The sequence below is a fragment of the Amphiura filiformis genome, chromosome 8 (genome assembly GCF_039555335.1).
Source record: "Amphiura filiformis chromosome 8, Afil_fr2py, whole genome shotgun sequence".
Taxonomy (NCBI): domain Eukaryota; kingdom Metazoa; phylum Echinodermata; class Ophiuroidea; order Amphilepidida; family Amphiuridae; genus Amphiura; species Amphiura filiformis.
The window spans coordinates 12,361,412-12,387,266 of record NC_092635.1 but is presented as its reverse complement, the minus strand read 5'-3'; the positions used below and the strand labels follow the sequence as shown (position 1 = coordinate 12,387,266).

General features: G+C 37.6%; 1 protein-coding gene across 1 annotated transcript in view; it reads left to right on the top strand.

The window, feature by feature from the left end:
* The first annotated feature begins 2,221 nt into the window (after window positions 1–2,221).
* Window positions 2,222–25,855, top strand: part of LOC140158473 (integrin alpha-9-like) — a 93,955-nt gene continuing 70,321 nt past the window's right edge. Inside the window, exons 1-2 of the mRNA XM_072181567.1 lie at window positions 2,222–2,659; window positions 4,657–4,775. Of these exons, the coding sequence (XP_072037668.1) occupies window positions 2,436–2,659; window positions 4,657–4,775 (343 nt within the window). The 5' untranslated portion in view covers window positions 2,222–2,435. The remainder of the gene's footprint in view (window positions 2,660–4,656; window positions 4,776–25,855) is intronic.

Below are 25,855 nucleotides of genomic sequence, written 5' to 3'. Positions count from 1 at the left end.
TGTATGACATCATCTAGTGCAGGGCAATGCATTCAAAATTGTGTAAACCCATTGCTATGGTAATTAATCCTGTTACATCTCTACTCCTATGGTGAATACATGGAGATATAAATAAGTAAGCCGATAGAGGGCCCCTACTTCTATTTGACATCCACGCCTTATGGTAAATTACTCAGAAAAAAAATCAGATTTTCATTTTGAATGGTGGGCCAGGCCATGTCCTAAACATCATGCCCCTTTTTGGCCATTTTCATTCAGTTTTCTCCCCTTGAATTTTCTCCTGGGGGAGGGGCACTATGCCACTGGTGCATGCCTCTGGTTAGCCTAGGTCATGTGGGTTTTTCGGAGAGAGTCATGAATTTACCTGCTGTTTAGTTGCCAACATTTCTGAGTGTTTATTTATTTTATCCCTTTTTGAAGCATACGAGTATTTGCCACATTTTAGGTGCTTTTCCAGAATGTTCCTGTTTTTTCATGGAAATAAATGTATTCTCATGCCTGTGAAGAAGCATTCATCTAAGAGGTATATTTCATTTACACTACAAAATTTTTTGTAGACACTACCCAGCAAACACAAAAGAAAACGTTTTACAGAATGTTGGGATTTATAAGAGCATAAAACGTTTCAATATCATTCAGAAAACATTTTTGAAAACTTTTTGATGTTAACATAATGTGTGTTGACAAAATATTTTGCAAAATTGATTGCAAAAAATATTTTGCAATAATATATATTTAGAAAACATGTTTGCTGTGTGTTTTTTTAATATAAAACGAGCAGGCCCGCAACTAGGATTTATTTTTTGGGGTGGGGCTGATTTTGAACCTTTTTTGACCAAAAAGACATAAAAATACCCACCCCAGCCCCCACCTGGTTACGGGCCTGAAAACGAGGTAAAATTAATTTAATGTTCTCATGAACTTTATATAACCCGATATTTAAATGTAAAACGTTTTGACCAAAACCAAAACGCATGTACAATACAGTTATAAAATGCATAATACATTATAATGAACAAACGATAACTAAAACATGTGGCTTTTACATAATGCGAACTCTGAAGGCTAATTGTCAGGCCCACTTTATGGCGCACACAATATTACCGATAATTTTAAATGTAAAGGTTAACATCCTCGGGGGTAGGTGTGCGAAAGGTAGGTAGTGATGGGGCTGGATGAGGGTGTATGTGATTGGAGCGCATGCCCTTATTGAATAAGTATTGTGGAACACTCAGCTTTTTAGTGCGAGCATTGGCAAAGCCCAATTTTTATCCCCATTTGTCCGTTTTTCGACCCATTTTCATCACTTTAAATTTCTGAGACACCCCCCCCCCCGTCTCCTACATACGTCACTGATCGCACTTTGTAACAATCGGGGGTAACCTTTTTTCAGAGAGTAACCTATCCTCACTATCCGAATTCCTTTCTCTTTCTCTACTGGCTTCAAAGCTTAGGCCGTATAAAATTACTGGTTTGGTTTTTGTCCAGAGGATTTTCATGAATTGATGAGGGAGGGATGTTTTTTCAATGTAAAATTAGCATTGTTAGTAATTTTCGGTATTTTTAAGTGCTCAAGGAAAGGAGGGGTTCCTTTTTTGGTGGGCCGTGCAGGTACTACCCAACCTTTTGGTCGATGGCCTTAAATGTGCATATCTCGAAATGCCACAAAGGTATAACCCCCGAGTGTTGTCAAATGAAGGAGAAAAATGTAAGAAATACAATAAAAAACACTGGGGTTTCTACTCCTAATAATTTTTCCGTCCCCTCCCACGCCAAAAGATGTCAAGTGACTCATGGGGGAAGTTAAGTCCTCCTTCTGGTCTATTTTTTAAAGAGATTCTGAGGGATAAACCAACCCCGTAGAGTACCAAAAAAGTCTTATTAATTTTACACGATTTTTACACGGCTGAGTTAATATGTTACATTATTTCGTCTTCTAATAATAGGCTTGCATAAGTATGTCCCGCATGCATTATGTTTTCTTTTCCGTTTCATTTGGTTAGGTGCTATTAGACTTATATTTCGGGTGATCTTTTATTCTTGCAAAAACTAGCCTATATCTCAGAAGTGATAGTGCGCACTCATAAGTCATATAATACAGTTGGGTGATTTAAGGGTTCTACAGAAGGTACCAAAATATATTGTATTGTTTGACAAGGTCAAAGGCAAGGGCAACTATAAATTATTGCAAATGTGTCGGTTCAATGAATTAACTATCACGGAACAGGCATAACGATATTATTACGGAACTCAACGATAACCTGACTAAATCAGTACATGCTGGTATAAAAATCACATGTATACGCAGCTTATGGAAGGGATTTCATTTCTTTCTCGACTTTTCAAATGTTCCGAAAACTGCAAAGAACATCAACAAATTATATGGTCTGTGTAACTCTGTGTAATGCTATCAGCCGCCATTAGGCCTACTTAAAATGTCATTTTCAAGTCTGATAGGTCTGAGAATGTCTCCAGTTTCATCGTGTGCTATCTTTTCAATTGTGATGTTATTCTCTTGCAATGTATTTGGATGCAATATTGATACAACAAACCCTACGATCTATTCACCACCCACAGTAGATGAAGGTTTACGAATGGATTACACCGGTGGATTATTTGGATATTCAGTACTACTACACAAAGCATTCGTGGAAAAGCTGTGAGTATTTTTTAGGGGCTGTGCAATAAAGTGATTTTAATTGAGCTTAAATTGAAATATTTAGTGCGAATATAAAAGATTTAAGTTTGACGTTATCATATAAAAGGGTAGGCCTAATTTAGGTTAATTTGCAGGTCGATTGTGCCATTTGCTACCCTATACAAAATAAATTATATGAGATTATGAGTCAGTGGCGTAGCCAGGAGGTAAAGTCAAATTCTCAGTCGTGCCAATTTTCGTCCCCAGTTAGGGGGCAAAGCCAGATTTTCTTCCCCTTTTGTCAATTTTGTGTCCTATTTTTGGTATCTTGCTCTTTACCGTCCCCATTTTGTCCTTGAAATATTTTTCTGTGGGGCCTGGCTCCGGGGAGGGGAGGGGGGGGGGGGGGCTCACTAGAAATGGGTCACGGGGATGTGCCGCCACATTGACCCCCATTTTTCAACTTCCTCTCACCCAATGACCTCCTTTTTGTTTTACCTCTCACCCAATGCCCCCCCGTTTTGTTTTCGTGTCACCAGGGAAATTTCTGATCTCGCACTGAATGACCCAATAGTTGACCTTTTTTGAATATTTGCTTCAAAATTGGGTTAATTTTAATGTGTTTTTTTCGAATGCGGTACGGTCCATGATGTTGGTTGGGTGAAGAAATTACTTCTCTGTCCCTCGAATTTCTTCTCGAGCATGGTATCACAATCATGATATCATGAGCTTCCCCGTCCCCGGCCGTCTAATTTTACTGCTGCGGTTGCTGATGATAATAATGGTAATGGTATGCTACTGCTGATCACTGATAGCCAGACTCGAGTCAAGTGACTCTCTAAGTGGAGTAAACTAGCACTGACTAGTCACCTGATCGTCACAGGAGAGTCAGTTGACTCTGCTTGTGGAGTCAATTGACTCTACATTCAGAGTCGTCGACGGAGTCCAGAAATTTATGACTCTTCAAGAGAGTCAGACTCTTTTTGTGGTGTTTTAATAACACTTAGGGGGCCTATACCAGTGTTTACACCTTGCAAAGATGAAAACACGATTTAAGATAAATCAAAATGTGTTCATTTTTTCTTTAAAATGACGTAGTTTTACATGTTTACATGGCATCAAAGATGCTGCTGAGGGCTGATGATGATGATGATGATTATTATTGATAATGATGACGATGATGATGATTGATAATGATGATGGTGGCGGCATTGCTGCTGTTGATGTTGGTGATGATGACTATTGACTATGATGATGGGGATGATGATGATGATGACTGATCATGATCATGATGGAAAGGAAAGTCGTTTCGAGTAGCTTAACCTGAGCTGTTGTTCACGAAATGAGACAATAGTCTGCTTATTGTTAACCAGCATTCTTGAAAATGAGAAACATAAGCTAATTAACATAATGGTTGTTGACTTAACACGGTTTGGAAATAATTTCTTCATATTTTTTGGTGTTATCTGTCGTTTACATATCCTTCCTAAAACACAAAAGTGCGAATATTTCCAAACACCTAAATAAGCTAAAAATTTAGGACATGTTACAAAACAATATTTTCTAGAATTTCAGAGAATACTGTAAATATTGGCCGGTCATTTTTCACAGAGTGACGTTAACTAGGCAATGTCCTATAGCTTCCTATTACCTATAACATACACTAAAACACCAAAGTGCGAATATTTCCAAACACCTAAATTAGCTAAAAATTTAGGACATGTTACAAAACAATATTTTCTAGAATTTCAGAGAATACTTTAAATATTGGCCGGTTATTTTTCACACAGCGACGTTAACTATAATAGGCAATATCCTATACTTATAACATACACTATTTGTAGGGGGTCACGCGTCAATGGTGAGAGCACTGTGTATTGTGTATAGGAAAACGGACAGTAACTGCAGTATGAGTAACCAAAATTAAGTTGATATGTTTAGCTTTTTAGCAGACCTAGACCTACATACATTTTACGTCATCAACACAACAAGCATAATTTTATTTTTTATTTTTGCAGTGTCCTTGTTGGTGCACCAACGGCTAACTCTTTTTATTTGAATGTGGAAAGACCAGGTGTGTTATTTCTCTGTAGTTCACTGTTCGGATCATGTGAGGAAATCAATTTAGATGACTCAGGTAAGATGTCATACACTGAACTTATGTTATAGGGTCAATACGCCTATTCTCGGTCACACGCCTATTCTCGGTCAGTTTTACCGCTGACGATCGTTGCTTTAATTTTAGCCGTGTCTTCCGAACTTTGTGACTATAAATCATTTAGCCGTACCGGTGCTGCAGGTTTTGGTGACTTTTCAAGGTCACGGCAGCACAGTTCATCTCAAATAATAGATTTTAAGATTGTATGGTGACCTGAAATATAGGCATTTAAAAGAAATAAAGACATCATTTAAGAGGTAATTAAAATGGTGATTGTAATATAATCAGTGATGCGAAATTGTACATGCATTTTACCATGTTTCAAAGCTGTAAATTTAACAAGTTGATCCATCTGCATCGTAAATAACACCATAGCAAATGATTGGTGTTGTTTTTATGTAAATTCCCATAGAAACAGGAGTGTCCGAAAATAGGCATACGAATTCCGTTGGCATTCCTATTCTCGGTCAGTGTTCCTAGTATGAGCTATGTTGACATCGTTGTTGCCATGTGTCCTACAAATGATCATGCATGAGGACATGATAAGTGTTGCACTTTGCTCTGCAGGCTTAAATTAGGCCTATAGCCATTTGTCGAATACAAATGAGCGAGGAGAAATTATTTGTGACCGCCCGCCCCTCCCCTCCTCTACCCCTTCCCCCACCCCCTACCCTGTCGTATTTTCGAGCTTTTTCGGTCGGAAAAATTGGGTCAACAATGTCACATTTCTGTCGGCAAAAATGGTTCCTGCTCTGGACCGAGAAAGGCGCTATAACTGAGTTGCGCAGATAACATACACTATCTCCTCGTGCCTACACGTGCTATTAGCGTAATTTTGTCATTACTTGCCCCCCCTCTGCCCCCCCCACCCCACCCCCCGTAGTTACGCCACTGATCTGCAATGGTATTGATGCCAAAATGAATTCATTTTCATGAGTAAAACGTGAGTTTTGGTTATTTTGGGTATGTCCCCTACCCCTTAATATTGTTATTATTTTATGTTGCTACACATGGACATTTTTTCACATTTTATGTCTATCTACCTGACAACTAATGGTTTAATTGTTTTTAAAATAAAAAATGAATTCATTTTCATCAGCAAAACTAGAGTTTTTTTCGTGATTTGTATGTCCCATACCCCTTCATATTGTCATATTTTACGCTGTTAGACATGGAATATTAACATATTTCTCATATTTTATGTTTAACTACCTGACAACTAATGGTTTAAATGCTTTTAAAATAATGCTAGAAAACGAGAACAATCAAATAGCTACATATTGATACCAAAATGAATTCATTTTCATCAGCAAAATTTGAGTTTTGGTGATTTGAATGTAGCCTATCCCTTAATATTGTCATATTTTACGCTGTTAGACACGGAATATTAACATTTTCGTATATTTTATGTCTATCTACCTGACAACTAATAGTTTAATTGCTTTTAAAATAATACTAGAAAGTTAGAACTATCAATTAGCTATATATTGTTACCAAAATGACTTAATTTCATCAGTAAAGCTTGACTTTTGGTGATTTGAATGTCCCCTACCTTAATATTGTCATATTTTACGCTTCTACACTGGAAAAATGGGAATTTTTTTACATTTTAAGTCTATACAGCTAACAACTAATGGTTATTTTGCTATAAAAGATTACAAGAACCAAATAGCTATGTATTGATGCCAAAATGAATAAATTATAATGAATAAACATCGAGTTATGTTGAATTGTACGTCCCTACCCCTTAATATTGTCATATTTTACACTGTTACACATTGGAAAATTAAAATTTTTTCACACTTTATGTCTATCTGATGGTTTTTCTGTTACAAATAATACTGGAAAGTTAAAACAATCAATTAGCTACATGTTGATACCAAAATGAATTCATTATAATGAGTAAAGGTTGAATTATGATGTTTTTATTTCCCTAGCCCTTAATAATGCCATATTTGACATGGTTATACATGAAAAAATTAACCTTTTCTCACATTTTATGTCTATCTACCTGACAAATAATGTTTCCTTTGCTTTAAAATAATACTAAAACATTTGAACAATCAATTAGCTACATATTAATTCCAAAATGAATTCATTATCATGAGTTGAAGTTGAGTTATGATGGTTTATATTTCCCCTACCCCTTAATATTGTTACACACGCTGCTACATGTGGAAAAGTAACTATTTTTTACATTAATTTTTCAGTCTAATTTCCTGACAAGCAGTGGTTGATCTCACCCCGCACATAGAAATATTCAAAACATTACATGAATGGTAACTTACCAAACAAATTTTGTTAATGAAACTTATATAGTTCAGCTGAGTGACATATTAAGACACGTAAAACACCCCAACCCGAACCCTATACACCCCACACCCACCCCCACATACACACCCCACCTACCCCAAACCCACACAACACAAACCAACATGCACATATATAAATATTTGAACTAGAACATCAATGTTTGCCTAGATATGCTTGATATTAAAAACAAATTTAAATAATGGAGCTTAATTAATTTTGAAAATAGAAATTGGCACAATTGTAAAATTTGAAGCCAGTGCCACAAAAACACCCACCCTACGCATTGTTGTGAAAAATCTGATTTTCCACTAGTGTATGGACTGGCCACTTCCAATCATGATCTAATGAAACCTAGGTTTGCTTTCAAATAATACTAGGAAGTTAGAACAATCAATTAGCTACATATTCATACCAAAATAAATTCATTATTATAAGTAAAAGTTGAGCTATGGGAATTTATATCTCCCCTACCCTTAATTTTGTCCTATTTTTGTGATTTTATGTGATTATACGGCCATATAAAAAAATGACCTGTAAAAAAAGTGTTACCACAATTTGGGACCACTACTTACCTAGCAGTGATCTAGAGGGTCCATACTAACTACCTATGGTGTCAAACCTTGTATGTAGTGGGGGTGAACGAACTCCTTATTTAGGGCCCCTGTGTGATCTTGCTCCTGGAGTAGTCGGGCGTGCCACCGCATTCCGCTGTGCGCTCCCACAAAATAGGACCACCTCGGACCCCGCGATCGGATGGTACAAAAAATTTTGCCAATAAGGCCGTATAAAATTAATGTTTTGGTTCTCGTCCAGAGGATTTTCATGAATTGATGAGGGAGGGAGGTGTTTTTTTTTTTTTTTTTTTTTTTTTTTTTTTCAATGTAAAATTAGCATTGTCAGTAGTTTTCGGTCTTCTCCAACAGTACTCGAGGAAACGATGAGGCCCTTTTTTTTTTTTTTTCAAATGTGAGATTCTGAGGATAAACCCCTAGAGTACCACAAAAAGACTTGGAAGTGATGCTTGTTCTCTAATAAACTTATTTATATGTATGAAGATTTCATAAATCATTCCAAAGTCTAAAAAATTGAAAAATCTATAAAAAAAAAAACTGACAAATCCCAGAAATTGAGGAGGGAGGGGACGAGAACCAAAATATTAATTTTACACGGCCTAAACTGTTTTGAAAGGATCGCTCCTTGTCAATATATCTGAGAATACTGCACACGTATTTTATTATGGGTTTAAGTTACCAAAACTGCATTATACCGATCAACCAGGCTTCCAAAAGAGAATGACCGAGAATAGAAAAACTATACGGTGACCGAGAATAGGTGTTTAGTGACCGAGAATAGGCGTTGTTGTCGACTTTGACCTTTTGACCTTGTACTTCCAGTCAGGGCCGCGACACTCCGGCACTTGTTGGAAGACATGAAGTACAGCAGACAGTTACATGTAGGCCTACAATGTGATTTTCTCATTTATAATTAGGATTACGTCATTGCCAGAATGCCAGAGCTTGTTTCATTTGTTCATTAGAATGATTGACAGCGGTGGGCGGACTTATACTCTAAAAATGTGATTCTCTAATAAATTATAGGTCACTAGGTCAATTCGGACCGTCTCTTCCTCAGATCTCTATGTAGGACTCTATGGTATCTTCTCATTACACGTTCGTAGTAAGACTTGGCCGGCGACGACGCTTGCGAATTGCATGTCTTCAACTGCTGTATAGCATGGTAGGCCTATAGGCAGTTTGTACAGAGTGTCGCTTCTCTATCTCTTTTTCTCGGTTCCAATACAAGTTCAATGGAAGATGTCATGCAGGGTATGTTAAACGGGGTGTTGTGGTGAATGCACGTTCCCATATAGCTAACTTTTATAATTATTTACGCAAGAAATAGAGCGGGTTGTTTCTTAAGTGACCGAGAATAGGCGTATTTACCCTATGTTGTTATTTAGGCCTATGTGATGTTACGTACTACGTTGAAATGTTATGGTATAGGCCTACTAGTATACGTTACGTTCCGTCACGCGTCACTTTATGTTATGTTAGGCCCTATATACGTTTATAAGTAAAGTTATGTTATGTTATGTTATGTTATGTTATGTTAATATTTGTTATGTTATGTTATGTTATGTTATGTTATGTTATGTTATGTTATGTTATGTTAGGCCTATGTTATGTTATGTTATGTTATGTTATGTTATGTTATGTTATGTTATGTTATGTTATGTTATGTTATGTTATAGGCCTAGGATATTATGTTAGGGCCTATGTTATGTTATGTTATGTTAGGCCTATGTTATGTTATGTTATAAATGTTATGTTATGTTATGTTATGGCTATCGAAGTAATCCGGCAGATAATGATATTTCTATAAATAAGCGGGTTAAACTATGAAAAACAGACATTTTCTGTAAAAATCACACATATGCCTATACCTGACTCTCACCTGACTCACTCGATTGTCCTCTATCACAAACATTGCTCGATCCATGCCCATGCCGTGTTCTAACTACATGAGCTTGGAGATTGAGGGCAGCATAAAGAAGTTAATGGTGGTCAGGTTTTTGTTTTGCCCCGTGGTCCACTTTACCCCGGTCTCCCCTATGTAGGCCTAAGAGGTGTAATAATTTTTTTATGTCTTTCATCAGTATTTTCCCCCTTTCACGATATCATCATCCTTAAGTTCGTACTCCCTTTCGTAGCGTGTTTTTAGATCCGCAAAGGTAGGACTTGGCATATTGTATCATATGGTTCTCCGTATTAGTATGGTCGTTGAAGAGGAAAAACAGTGGCTACCCGGAAAAAATTGGTACAAAGCTGATTTTTGCACCAGACAAGCAGAATATATCATAGAACATCATATCCAAAATCCGAAAAAATCCTCTTTGGGGAATTCGTTTTATCCAAGATGGCCGCCAAAATGGCCGCCACAACATATAATTAACTGTATCTTAGCTTCTAAAGCAGATATGATGATGATTTTAGTGTCTTTGAATAGGTTTAAGAGGTCAGAGAATTCAAATTTGTACAAATCTAACACACTGATGTCTTCAATCATACGGAAATCCAAGATGGCCGCCAAAATGGCCGCCACAACATATAATTAGCTGTATCTTAGCTTCTAAAGCAGATATGATGCTGATTTTAGTGTCTTTGAACAGGTTTAAGAGGTCAGAGAATTCAAATTATTTGTACAAATCTAACACACTAATGTCTTCAATTACACTGAAATCCAAGATGGCCGCCAAAATGGCCGCCACCACATATGATTAGATATATCTCCGCTTCTGAAGCAGATATGATGATGATTTGAGTGTCCTTGAATATATTTCAGAGGTCAAAGAATTCAAATTTGTACGTATCTAAAACACTGAAGTCTTCATTCACACTGGAATCCAAGATGGCCGCCAAAATGGCCTCCACCACCACGTGTTATGTTTAGGTATATTTTGGCTTATGAAGCAGATATGATAATGATTTTAGTGTCTTTGAATAGGTTTTAGGAGTCAATTTTGTATTTATCTTCATAAGTATATGTCTTTACTGACACTGCAATCCAACATGGCCCTCAATATTGCTAAAAATCAAACATGATTAGCTAAATATCTCAGCTTCTGAAGCCAATATAATGGTGATTTTAATCTTTAAATAGGTTTGTAAGAGAACGTAGGTTTTAAGGGTCAGAGAATTGTTGCAATTACTTAAAACCCGGGCTTATAACAATCAAGTGCAAGTCGCAATAGACTCCCAAATAGCTGCCACCACATGTGAATATATATCTCAGCTTCTGAAGCAAAAGTAGCTGTCTTCGTTCTCATCTACAGGTATAATCGCCTCAGCATTTTGGCAATGTTCTCCTGTGTAATCTTCACAAGCTGTGACACATTTAAGTCAATTTTTGTGACAGGATCATCCGTTATTTACACAAGAATTCCTGGAGGAAAGTTTACAATCGCATCGTACAAGCTTAAGCAACATATGTGGTGCTACATCTAAATTCGTAAGGATCGGTGCTAGAACGATGTCAGAGTGTTTCCAGCCCCATTGCTTTCAATTGGATTCAAGCCATTGTTTGTTAGCTTTCTCCAAAGTATGACCTGTAAAAGAACCCACAGACTGTGAAAATACGCTGCCCTTTCAGTAGGTGAAAGCTTTTGTAGATAGCTGTGGATCAAATGATGCTTTATTTGATGATACCATCGCCATGGATTAAGCGAACCGTAGAACGTTTAAAGAATCTTCTTCTCTGCCACCATATAAGAAAACAAATAATCTGATGCCAGCTGTACCAATCTGTTCTAATGTCGCCTCAGGATCGCTCATCTAGGATGATATCTGCTGCAATTCTTTTATCTTCTTCAACAAACTTGTCTTTCCATGTCCAAATGTTGCAGAAGTTGAGTCGCAACCACTCCATGCATGGATAAACAGGAGGTCTTGAACTTTCCAAACCACCAACCCTTTCTTCTCTGAATGGAAGTACATAAGATATCAGCCATAGTCTGGTCTCAATGGTACATCAAAAGGACAAGTATATCTGTGTCATCTGCTACAACAGGTACTTCTCTTCCTTGTCTTGCAAATTGAAGGGTAGATTCCACTATCAAAGTGTCAGGATCTCCAGTACTATTGTGCACGATCAGAACTAATAATAGCTTCAGAACTAATAATTGTTTCCACAATATATCTACATAGAAAGAAGGGTGAATTTTATGCGCATTTTGATACCCCCATTTGTCAAATGTCGTTCAATATTAACAACACAGTAGTGCTTTTGAACAAAAATACGCGAATTTAAGAGTTGCAGTTTACAGCGACCAATGGTTATTACGCAAGCATTGTAGTACGCAAAACCCTCCATTTATCTGCACGTTGATTTCAAATAACTGCAACTTTTAAATATGGGTATTTTTCTTTAAAAACAGTGCTGTGTTTTTACGTTATTTTCATCATACTACACCCTTAGGAACCGTGGACGTCCACGGTTGGAAGTGTGTCTTCAGTTGAAGGTGTATAAACTATCAAAGTGTCAGGATCTCCAGTACTATTGTGCACGAACTGACCATTGGTTTCCAAGTATCGACTCAGCAGCGAGATAAACTGACTGTTGTTCCTCTCATTCGAGAGAAAAGGTCTGCTGGTCATGATGAGAAGTTTGAGAACCTTCATAGATTCTGTGAGCTGAATATGATAAGAACAAATGCCAGTTTATCTCGCTGCTGAGTCGATGGATGGTGAACAATATAGTACCGGAGATGCTGACACATTGATAGTGGAATGTACCCTTCAAGACAATGTTCAAGACAAGGAAGAGAAATGCCACTGGGGACAAGAATATAGCTGATATCGGTGGGTTGGAAAGTTCAAGACCTTATTAACAACGTTGGTGAAGTATTGACATTCCATCTCAGGTCCTGTTTATCCATGCATGGAGTGGTTGTGACTCCACTTCTGCAACATTTGGACATGGAAAGACAAGTTTGTTGCAGAAGATAAGAAGAATTGCAACAGATATCATCCTAGATGAGCGAACCTGAGGCGACATTAGAACAGATTGGTACAAATGGCATCAGATTATTCGTTGTCTTATGTGGTGGCAGAGAAGAAGATTCTTTAAACGGTCTGCGGTTCGCTTAATTCATGGCGATGGTATCATCAAATAAAGCATCACCTGATCCACAAAAGCTTCCACCTAGTTAAAAAGAGCAGCATATTTTCACAGTCTGAGTGTTCTTTTGCAGGTCATACTTTGGAGAAAGCTCACAAACAATAACTTGGATCCAAATCGATGGGGTTGGAAACTCTCTGACACCGTAATAGCACCGGTCCTTACGGATGTAGATACAGCACCACACGGCTGGCTTTGTTTGTATGATACAAATGTAAACTATCCTCCAGGAGTCCTTGTGGAAATAACGGATGTTCCTGTGTCAAAAAGGATTTAAATGTGTCACAGCTTGTGGAGATTGCAGAGGAGAAAATTGCCAAAACGCTGAGGTGACTATACTTGCAGATGAAGTCGAAGATAGCTACCTTTGCTTCAGAAACTGAGATATAGAAAATCATGTGCGGTGGCAGCTTTTTGGATTCTATTGTTACTGAGCACTTACTTCTGTGTTTTAAGTAATTGCAACATTGAAATCTGCAACCCCTAAAACCTACATTTTCTTAAAAGCCTCATCATCATCATCAGTCGGCTGCGGAGCAGGCGACGACAAGCTTTCTCCAACTAATGCGATCTTGGGCAAGCGAAACAATTTTGTTTGGCTGCAGCATCCCTTCAGTATCTCCCAGGAGGTGCTGGACATACATGTACTGTAAGTACAGTGTGCGTGGCCGTCCCAGTTTCCTCTTCCCATGTGGTGGAATATAAAGTGCATATTCTTTCACAGGCTCGTCATCTTCAAGACGCAAAATATGGCCGAGAAATTTGAGTTGATGAATCTTTACTCTGGCAACCAGTGGAGTGGTGTTGGTCAGGTTGTAGATGGTTTCATTTGGAATCCGATCCACACGCTTGATGTTTAACATGACTCTGTAGCAAGATGTTGCAAATGCATTGATCTTGTCTTAAAAGCCTATTCAAAGATTAAAATCATCATTATATTGGTTTCAGAAGCTGAGATATACAGTTAAGCATGTTTGATTTTAGCCATATTGAGGATCATCTTGGATTACAGTGTGAGTGAAGACTTGACTTAGTACTTTAGATAAATACAAAATTGACTTCTGCGTCACCTAAAACCTATTCAAAGACACTAAAATCATTATCATATCTGCTTCATAAGCCAAAATACATGTATACCTAAATATAACACGTAGTGGTGGCGGCCATTTTGGCGGCCATCTTGGATTTCAGTGTGAATGAAGACTTCAGTGTTTTAGATACGTACAAATTTGAATTCTTTGACCTCTGAAATATATTCAAGGACATTAAAATCATCATCATATCTGCTTCAGAAGCGGAGATATATCTAATCATATGTGGTGGCGGCCATTTTGGCGGCCATCTTGGATTTTAGTGTAATTGAAGACATCAGTGTGTTAGATTTGTACAAATTTGAATTCTCTGACCTCTTAAACCTATTCAAAGACACTAAAATCATCATCATATCTTCTTTAGACGCTAAGATACAGCTAATTATATGTTGTGGCGGCCATTTTGGCGGCCATCTTGGATTTCAGTGTGATTGAAGACATCAGTGTGTTATATTTGTACAAATTTGAATTCTCTGACCTCTTAAACCTATTCAAAGACACTAAAATCATCATTATATCTGCTTTAGAAGCTAAGATACAGCTAATTATATGTTGTGGCAGCCATTTTGGCGGCCATCTTGGATAAAACAAATTCCCCAAGGAGGATTTTTTAGGATTTTGGATATGATGTTTTATGATGTATTCTGCTTGTCTGGTGCAAAAATCAGCTTTGTACCAATTTTTTCCGGGTCAAAATGTCCAACGACCATACTATAGGCCAAGTAAAAAGAAAATGTGTGCGTGCCGGATTTTTGGGGTGGGTCAGTCAGTTGGAAAAATATTTTTTAATGACTCACTCAGTGGCATAACTATGTGGGAATTCCAATTGAATGAACGCAACTTTCAATAGCGTGACTATTTTTTCCGTACACTGCGCGATGTACGCCAGCGTGTGCTACTGTGCCTGAGTCATGCGGAAGTGAATCCAACCATGCCAACGCACTCAAGATTGGTTATATACTAAAATGCAGAAAACCTTAGACGAGCGCGTATTGTAAGGATACATCGCGTATATACTGCGTTGCACGCACTTGTCTCTGATTGGCTGCTAAGGCGATATATTGTTGCTGAGTGGAAATTTATGAATGAACTGTGCGCCGTACGCGTTGTTAGCGCCGAATTTGCAACATCACGGTAGTCGCGCTCGTAAAAGGTTTGCTGCATTTTAGTATAGTGTTGTATCCAAGGTTGTGCGTTTGCATTGTAATTTGAAATATGTGATATACGATTGCAGTTGGATCGAGTACAGAATCAGTAAACTATCTACTGCTGATCTCAGGTAGTTCATCAATGCCCTATCTACTGCTGATATATCAGGTAGTTAATCAATGCCCTAGCTACTGCTGATATCAGGTAGTTGATTAATGAACTATCAACTGCTGATATAAGGTAGTTCATCAATACACTATCTACTGCTGGTATTAAGTAGTTATTATCAATACCCTATCCACTGCTGATATCAGGTAGTTTATGAATAAAGTATAGGCCCTACAATACCAACTGTGTAAATAAATAAATAAATTTCGGTATTTATATAGCGCCTTACCACAGATGACGGAGTGTTCAAACTTAAGCGCTACTGCTGATATATCAGGTACCGGTAGTTTATCAATGCCCGATCTACTGCTGATATTTAGGGGTTCATTCATATATTTTCATGACTAAACGGTTGTTTATGCCCGAGGGCCGCTTCCCCCCGTTCATACATACTAGAACATTTTGTGATTCGTATTTCATCAAAATAATAACAAAAAATTACAAGTAGGCCTAACATCATTTAAAAACATGATTTTCCGTCATTTTCCCTACCCGGCGATCTCACATCCGGGCCACCGGGCATAAACGCTGTTTATGCCCGGCTCTCGACCAATCACGCGCGCCGTTATATAGCGAGTATGTATGAACTGGTAGTTCATCAATACACTATCTACTGCTGATATCGTTTATCAATATCCTATCTACTGCTGATATCAGGTAGTTCATCAATACCATATCGCTCATTCTACAAAATCCGGTGCCAATAGCCTTTTTTCCATTCTTTGGTCCACAAAAACTTTGTCGAGCATTTAGGGCATCAAATATGTTGTTTTTCTGGTAGAACCCAACAAGATCTATACGGACATATATAGTTTTCCATACTTTGAATGCTTTCTTCAGCCTGATTAACCCTTGCAAAGGCTAAAAAATCGCTAAAAATGCGTTTCCACAGCTCAAGTGTCACATCTAACCCTGAATATTTTCTTTGAATAAATGCGATTTTCTTTACATATTTGTTGTTTTTTAATTAGATAACGCACCATCATATTGTTTATCAACATTATTTTTTAGTGATTAAAATGTCTTTGTGTAATTCTAAAATAAATTGTACTTTCCACCAAAACGCTGTGAGCTACGTTACCCCTTTTTAACACACGTTATTGGAAAGAAGTAAAACAGAGGTATCAATGTAATTTGCGGTTTTTGAAAGGAAACACTCATAGGTTTTAAAAATCACAGTAAAAATCGTGATGCTGTAGCATTTTGGCATAGAAATGTTGTAAACATTGAAATTTCGACCGACCATGTTAAGATTGGTGAGCTACGTTACCAGGATTCTATAGTACGCACTTGTATTACATGTACTTCCTAATAATATGTGAAAGCTACCAGTGGTCGAACCCCATTTATATTAGAATTAACCGACATAACGTTCTAACGTTCGCAAATCACATTAAAAACATTAAAACCAGTGAACTACGTTACTGTGAGCTACGTTACACACTCATTTAAGCATCTTCAAAACTTCTATGAAATGGTGAAATCTGTTTTACATTTCACTCAAGTGATCTTTAATTTGCTTTTTATGACCTTGGATTGAGTAAAACCAGCCCATTTTATAGTCGGTAAGTTAACGTAGCTCACATTACATTGAGTTTTAGTGTTAAAAAACATCATGACTTCCTGAAAGAAAAATATGCAAGTGGTGTTGGCAATTTTTTACATCTGAATGTAGGTTCCACACCACCAAATAGAGTTCCTATTCATTTATGTGTTAAAAGGTATGGAGGAATTGGTCGTTTTCTCATTGTTAATCCTCCCTGGTTCATTCAAAACACCATTTTACCTATTGTTTATGATATTTTCTACCATAAAACCAACAAATATTGGGTAGGTAAGCGGCTTGATTTTTCGCAGTGACGCGTCGAAAACTATGTACATCCTGTCAATCTTACAGCACACTGATTCTATGTAGTGACGTCATCTGGTGAAGAAGAACAAAAAACGCGCCTCAAATTTCAGAATTGTGACAAATGTAATCTTTTTATACTTAGATAATAAGAAAACCATCCACAAAGTACAGCTATCACAAAAAAATAGGCACATCAGCATTCTTTCTAACTTTTTTTTTCCATTAAATCAACCCTGGTGTGGTTCTCACAATAAAAACACTGATTTTTTTACCGGCCATTTACCTTGGTGGTGTGATTTGGTGGTGTGGACTCTACAGTGATACATTTACTTTTAAAAACCCAAAAAGCAGGTCTTTTTGAACAACTTTTATTTTTTCTATTTTTTTAGTGGATTGGCACCGGATTTTGTAGAATGAGCGATATACTGCTGATATAAAGTAGTTTATCAGTAAACTATCTACTGCTGATATCAGGTAGTTCATCAATGTCCTATCTACTGCTGATATCATGTAGTTTATCAATGTCCTATCTACTGCTGATATCAGGTACCGTAGTTTATCAATACAGTATAACTGCTGATATCAGTATACAATACCAACTGCTAATATCAGGTAGTTTATCAATGCCCTATCTATTGCTGATATCAGGTAGTTCATCAATGCCCTATCTACTGCTGATATCAAGTAGTTTATCAATGTCCTATCTACTGCTGCTAATATCAGGTAGTTTATCAATGCCCTATCTATTGCTGATATCAGGTAGTTCATCAATACCATATCGCTCATTCTACAAAATCCGGTGCCAATAGCCTTTTTTCCATTCTTTGGTCCACAAAAACTTTGTCGAGCATTTAGGGCATCAAATATGTTGTTTTTCTGGTAGAACCCAACAAGATCTATACGGACATATATAGTTTTCCATACTTTGAATGCTTTCTTCAGCCTGATTAACCCTTGCAAAGGCTCAAAAATCGCTAAAAATGCGTTTCCACAGCTCAAGTGTCACATCTAACCCTGAATATTTTCTTTGAATAAATGCGATTTTCTTTACATATTTGTTGTTTTTTAATTAGATAACGCACCATCATATTGTTTATCAACATTATTTTTTAGTGATTAAAATGTCTTTGTGTAATTCTAAAATAAATTGTACTTTCCACCAAAACGCTGTGAGCTACGTTACCCTTTTTAACACACGTTATTGGAAAGAAGTAAAACAGAGGTATCAATGTAATTTGCGGTTTTTGAAAGGAAACACTCATAGGTTTTTAAAAATCACAGTAAAAATCGTGATGCTGTAGCATTTTTGGCATAGAAATGTTGTAAACATTGAAATTTCGACCGACCATGTTAAGATTGGTGAGCTACGTTACCAGGATTCTATAGTACGCACTTGTATTACATGTACTTCCTAATAATATGTGAAAGCTACCAGTGGTCGAACCCCATTTATATTAGAATTAACCGACATAACGTTCTAACGTTCGCAAATCACATTAAAAACATTAAAAACCAGTGAACTACGTTACTGTGAGCTACGTTACACACTCATTTAAGCATCTTCAAAACTTCTATGAAATGGTGAAATCTGTTTTACATTTCACTCAAGTGATCTTTAATTTGCTTTTTATGACCTTGGATTGAGTAAAACCAGCCCATTTTATAGTCGGTAAGTTAACGTAGCTCACATTACATTGAGTTTTAGTGTTAAAAAACATCATGACTTCCTGAAAGAAAAATATGCAAGTGGTGTTGGCAATTTTTTACATCTGAATGTAGGTTCCACACCACCAAATAGAGTTCCTATTCATTTATGTGTTAAAAGGTATGGAGGAATTGGTCGTTTTCTCATTGTTAAACCTCCCTGGTTCATTCAAAACACCATTTTACCTATTGTTTATGATATTTTCTACCATAAAACCAACAAATATTGGGTAGGTAAGCGGCTTGATTTTTCGCAGTGACGCGTCGAAAACTATGTACATCCTGTCAATCTTACAGCACACTGATTCTATGTAGTGACGTCATCTGGTGAAGAAGAACAAAAACGCGCCTCAAATTTCAGAATTGTGACAAATGTAATTTTTTTATACTTAGATAATAAGAAAACCATCCACAAAGTACAGCTATCACAAAAAAATAGGCACATCAGCATTATTACTAACTTCTTTTTTCCATTAAATCAACCCTGGTGTGGTTCTCACAATAAAAACACTGATTTTTTTACCGGCCATTTACCTTGGTGGTGTGATTTGGTGGTGTGGACTCTACAGTGATACATTTACTTTTAAAAACCCAAAAAGCAGGTCTTTTTGAACAACTTTTATTTTTTCTATTTTTTTAGTGGATTGGCACCGGATTTTGTAGAATGAGCGATATACTGCTGATATAAAGTAGTTTATCAGTAAACTATCTACTGCTGATATCAGGTAGTTCATCAATGTCCTATCTACTGCTGATATCATGTAGTTTATCAATGTCCTATCTACTGCTGATATCAGGTACCGTAGTTTATCAATACAGTATAACTGCTGATATCAGTATACAATACCAACTGCTAATATCAGGTAGTTTATCAATGCCCTATCTATTGCTGATATCAGGTAGTTCATCAATGCCCTATCTACTGCTGATATCAAGTAGTTTATCAATGTCCTATCTACTGCTGCTAATATCAGGTAGTTTATCAATGCCCTATCTATTGCTGATATCAGGTAGTTCATCAATGCCCTATCTACTGCTGATATCAAGTAGTTTATCAATGTCCTATCTACTGCTGCTAATATCAGGTAGTTTATCAATACCCTATCTACTGCTGATATCAAGTCATCAATGCCCTAACTACTGTTGACATCAGGTAGTTTATGAACTATCAACTGCTAATATAAGGTAGTTCATCAATTATACACTATCTACTGCTGATATCAGGTCGTTCATTAATACCCTATCCACTGCTGATATCAGTTAGTTTATCAATACACTATCTTAGCTACTGCTGATATCAAGCAGTTTATCAATACCCTATCTACTGCTGATATCAGGTACTTTATCAATACAGTATACCATATCAACTGCTGATATCAGGTAGTTCATCAATGCTCTATCTACTGCTGATATCAGGTATAGTTAAATGAACTATCTACTGCTGATATCATTTATCAATATCCTATCTACTGCTGATATCAGGTAGTTCATCAATACCCTATATACTGCTGATATAAAGTAGTTTATCAGTAAACTATCTACTGCTGATATCAGGTAGTTCATCAATACCCTATATACTGCTGATATAAAGTAGTTGATCAATGTCCTATCTACTGCTGATATCAGGTAGTTTATCAATACAGTACATGTATAACTGCTGATATCAGGTACTTTATCAATGCCCTATCTACTGCTGATGTCAGGTAGTTTATCAATACAGTATAACTGCTGATATCAGTATACAATACCAACTGCTAATATCAGGTAGTTCATCAATGCCCTTTCAACAACTCTTCCCATACCTTTGTACAGGAGCCAACCGTTGTTAAACCGTGATGAACACACACTTTTACTGTAGCGTATACGCGAACGCGAGCGAGACTACGCGTTACGCGAGAGCGCGTAAAATTCGTCATGCCTGGAACCTTTGTGCATATGCCAGCTTACAAGTTAAATTCAGTATTTTTCAGGTAGCGGCTAAACATTGCCATTTTATTCTGTAGTTTTATTGCTGATATCAAAAGAGAAATCATCAAAGTTTTTGTAAGGCTGAGTGGCAATGATTAGCTGACATTCCTCGTAAAATAATCGTGAATTATACGATATTTAGCTTCTTTTCGTTGTTGAAAGGATTCAATCATGTTTCACCGTTGTTCATCACCGTTTAACAACTCGTGTCGGCGCGTCTGCGTGGTTTACTTCGCTCGGCAGCTAAAGCTGCCCTCGCGAAATAAACCACGCAGACGACGCGGCCGCATCGTTGTTAAACGGTGATGAACAACGGTGAAACATGATTGAATCCCTAAATCTACTGCTGATATCGGGTAGTTCATCAATGCCCTATCTACTGCTGATATCAAGTAGTTTATCAATGTCCTATCTACTGCTGATATCAGGTAGTTTATCAATACAATATAACTGCTGATATCAGGTAGTTTATCAATGCCCTATCTACTGCTGATATCAGGTAGTTCATCAATGCCCTATCTACTGCTGATATCAGGTAGTTCATCAATGCCCTAACTACTGTTGACATCAGGTAGTTTATTAATGAACTATCAACTGCTAATATAAGGTAGTTCGTCAATACACTATCTACTGCTGATATCAGGTAGTTCATTAATACCCTATCCACTGCTGATATCAGGTACTTTACCAATACAGTATACCATATCAACTGCTGATATCAGGTAGTTCATCAATGCTCTATCTACTGCTGATATCAAGTAGTTTATCAATACCCTATCCACTGCTGATATCAGGTAGTTTATCAATACAGTATACAATATCAACTGCGTATATCAGGTAGTTTATCAATGCCCTATCTACTGCTAATATCGGGTAGTTCAGCAATACACTATCTACTGCTGATATCAGGTAGTTTATCAATTCACTATCTACTGCTAATATAAGGTAGTTTATCAGTTAACAATGTACTGTTGATATCAGGTAGTTTATCAATACCCTATCTACTGCTGATATCAGGTAGTTTATCAATACACTATCTACTGCTGATATCAGGTAGTTTATCAATACCCTATCTACTGCTGATATCAGGTAGTTTATCAATGCCCTATCTACTGCTGATATCAGGTACGATAGTTAATTAATGAACTATCTACTGCTGATAAGGTAGTTCATCAATACACTATTTTATCAGTTAACAATGTACTGTTGATATCAGGTAGTTTATCAATACACTAACTACTGCTAATATAAGGTAGTCTACTGCTGATATCAGGTAGTTTATAAATACCATATCTACTACTGATAACAGGTAGTTTATCAATATCCTATCCACTGATGATATCAGGTAGTTTATACCCTATCTACTGCTGATCTCAGGTAGTTTATCAATACCTATATCTACTAATGATATTAGGTCATCAATTACCATATCTGCTGCTGAGATCAGACAGTTTATATCCACTGATTATATCAGTTTGTTTATTAATACCCTATCTACTGAGCTTCTGAAAGCTGCGTTCATTCAATTGGAATTCCTACTATAGGGGGGCAGGGGGGCCAAATTGACCAATATCAGCATCGATTCTGCGCCCCCAGGCAATGAAAGTCAAAATTTTCCTGCGCATTTTAGCACAAAATCAATTGAAAGAACATTTTAAGACCAATATTCAACTTCTAGTAACCAAAATTAATTAGTGATAGGCCTTATTTGTCCAAAATTGTTTCAAAAATTGGGGAGGGGGGATTAATTCTCGGGGTGGGGGTGGGGGGGGTAGGGCGCCAATTTTCTTTCTTGCCCCAGGCGCTACCAACCCTAGTTACGCCACTGGACTCACTACTCACTTCACTGTACAGGCCTGTAGGCAATGAACATTGGTTGTGTGGAAAGATACATTCAACATTGATCAATAAATACTTCACTTCAGACCTTCAACGCAAGATACACCATAGAACATGTAGAAATTGATTCAATTAGAACGACTGCATACTTACAGGCATAATATGCCAAGTTTATTGGAAACTTTGATGCACGAATGGATAGTTATGAATCTGCTTTTTGATAGTAAAGTGGGATATGATTTATGAAGCTGTCAATTACGTCACCCACCTCAAACATATGCAATGTTACTTGTGTGTTAACATAATTCTGTGCCACTTTGAGTTAAGCAAACCTTAACATTTCTAACATTTTTAATTGTATTTTACTGAGTGTACTCAATGTAGAGAGTGTAGATCCAGAAAGTTCATTTACTTGTGTACGTTCAGTCAACAACATATGTTGAGGGTCTAGTGAATAGTGATGGCCCTTTCTTCACTCAACCTCTCACTCACCTCACCCCTCACTCACAATAATCAATCACACTACTCATTCATGCATTCACTCATTCCATGCAGGGCCGGATTTACCATAGGGCCAGATGGGCCCGGGCCCAGGGCCCCCAAATATTAGGGGCCCCCAAATTGTCCTGTGCAGTGTGCATATCTTCCATTTAAGCCGAAAAACACCAGTTTTGTGCCAAAATATTATGCAAGAAGTGCAAAATTTTGTGCGCTTCACGTGCACTGGCCTATTGAATAGCAAAATTCAACTTCAATTTGGACTAAAACAGTCTAAAATTGAAATTTCATAGTAAAATCTACTTTGCCACTTAAGTGCAGATATGCCTTCCTCATGGTGCGTTTGGGGGCCTCCAAATTTTGGCCTGACCCAGGGCCCCCAAAAAGGTAAATCCGGCCCTGATTCCATGAATATATATGCAACTCCAATTGGGAGTGATCTTTGGGTGAGGATTCCCACTTTCCTTCGGAATCCTTCTAACAACTGCAATTAAACAAGCATTCATAACCTCATTAATATACGCGGAGCCTGTGATCCAATCAAAAGAAATTGATTGCCCGACCGCGCACTAATTGCGCGGTCATTAATAATTCACAATAATTACAATTACTTCTGCGCGCGTGTGCCTGTATACGCTAAGAGTTATGGCAATGCACACGCCTATGCGATGCCATCGCGCTTCTGTGATTGGTAGCTCCTGTTGTAGACGCAAATGTTAAATTTGCTTGGTCGATTTTTTGTAGGGTAGGTAATAACAATAATTAAAACTAGAAGGCTATATATTTGTATACAAATACGGCTATACCCGCATGTTATCGGTGTACCCAAACTTACAGTCCTTCTTTGCTGAGGACTTAAAATAAAGAAATAGTAAAAAGTCGCCCAATTGGGCAGAAAATGTGTAAAAAGTGAAAGTCCAAGTCACAAGCTTTAATTGAATGTAGGTTGCACTGTCGTAGCACTTGAAATAAAGAAATTGTAAAAAGTCCCCTCCCAGGGAGTCGTCTCTCTTACTCTCCATAGGTTGCTGTTGTCAGTCTCTCTTACTCACAGTGAGGCTATGCAATATGATTAGGGGAACTATTCCAGAGGGAGTATGTAAATTAAATGGAACAGCCATTTCAGAGGGAGTATGTAAATTAAACGGAACAGCATTTTTGGTTGCCATTTCAGAGGGAATATGTAAATTAAATGGAACAGCCAATGGGTATGTAATTTAACTGGAACAGCCTTAACGCTTCACGCTGGTATTTCCAATTGTGATATAATACGATATGTCTGTTTAGTCCTACGTGTGTGGGGTGGATGGGTGTGTGGGTGTTAGTAACAATATAATTCTCAGGTGCTATCTGTGTACAAATTCTGAACCCGGAAGCTGCTTTCTTTGATGAGAAACGGCCCGCCCATGGTTTTAACATTTGGGGCCCTGGGGCCCATAATATTTGACTTATGAGGCCCATGTACATAATTATGCTGAAGTATAATTCTCTAGTGCTATCAGTAGACTCAAGCTGGCCACTGTAGCTACTTTATTTACCGAGTAACGGCCGGCCCTATGTTTTAGCGTTTGGGGCCCTGGGGCCAATATTATGAGATATATGTGTACATATAGCAATGTAATTCTCAGGTGCAATCTGTGTACAAACTCTGAGCCATAAAGCTGGTTTATATGATGAGAAACGGCCGGCCCTTTGTTTTAACATTTGGGGCCCTGGGGCCCAATATATATGACTTATGGGGCTCATGTACATATGTTGAAATATGATTCTCAAGTGCTATCAGTAGACTCAAGCTGGGCATTGTAGCTGCTTTATTTACTGAGTAAAGGCTGACCCTATGTTTTAGCGTTTGGGGCCCTGGGGCCCATATTATGTGACATATGGGGGTTATATATACATATGACAATATAATACTAAAGACATATCTGTGTACCAAATCTGAACCCTGTAGCTACTTTATTTGCTGAGAAACGGCCGGCCCTTTGTTTTAACATTTGGGCCCCTGGGGTCCCCAGCCTTGTACATCTGGGGCCAAAATTGGCAAAAGGCACATCTACAACTTAGGGCCCATACATATGCCACATATGAGCCCTAGTGATCTTGTACTTTTAGAGCTAGGCTTGTCAATCGGTTGCACCATATTTTAACATTTGGGCCCCTGGGGCCCATAATATATAACATATGGGGCTCTTGTATAGTTGTCAATATAGAGCACCCCTAGGGCTATCAGTGTACCAACTCAGGGCCCTGAGGCTGCTTCATGTGATGAGAAATGGCGTGCTTTGTATTTTCACATTTGGGCCCCTGGGGCCCGTGACCTTTGACCTCTGGGGCCAAGATGGGCAAAAGGCACTTCTATGGGGTAGGGCCAATGAGTGTACCACATATGGGCCCTGGGGCCTTTGTAGTTTTAGCGCTAGCCTTGACAGAATGATGTGTTTGATAGAAGAAGGAGAAGGAGAACTAGAAGGCTATATATTTGTACACAAATACGGCTATACCCGCATGTTATCGGTCTACCCAAACTTACAGTCCTTATTTGCTGAGGACTTAAAATAAAGAAATTGTAAAAAGTCGCCCAATTGGGCAGAAAATGTGTAAAAAGTGAAAGTCCAAGTCACAAGCTTTAATTGAATGTAGGTTGCACTATCGTAGCACTTAAAATAAAGAAATTGTAAAAAGTCCCTTTTCCAGAGGGAGTATGTAAATTAGATGGAACAGCCATTTCAGAGGGAGTATGTAAATTAAACGGAACAGCCTTTTTTGGGGACATTTCAGAGGAGTATGTAAATTAAATGGAA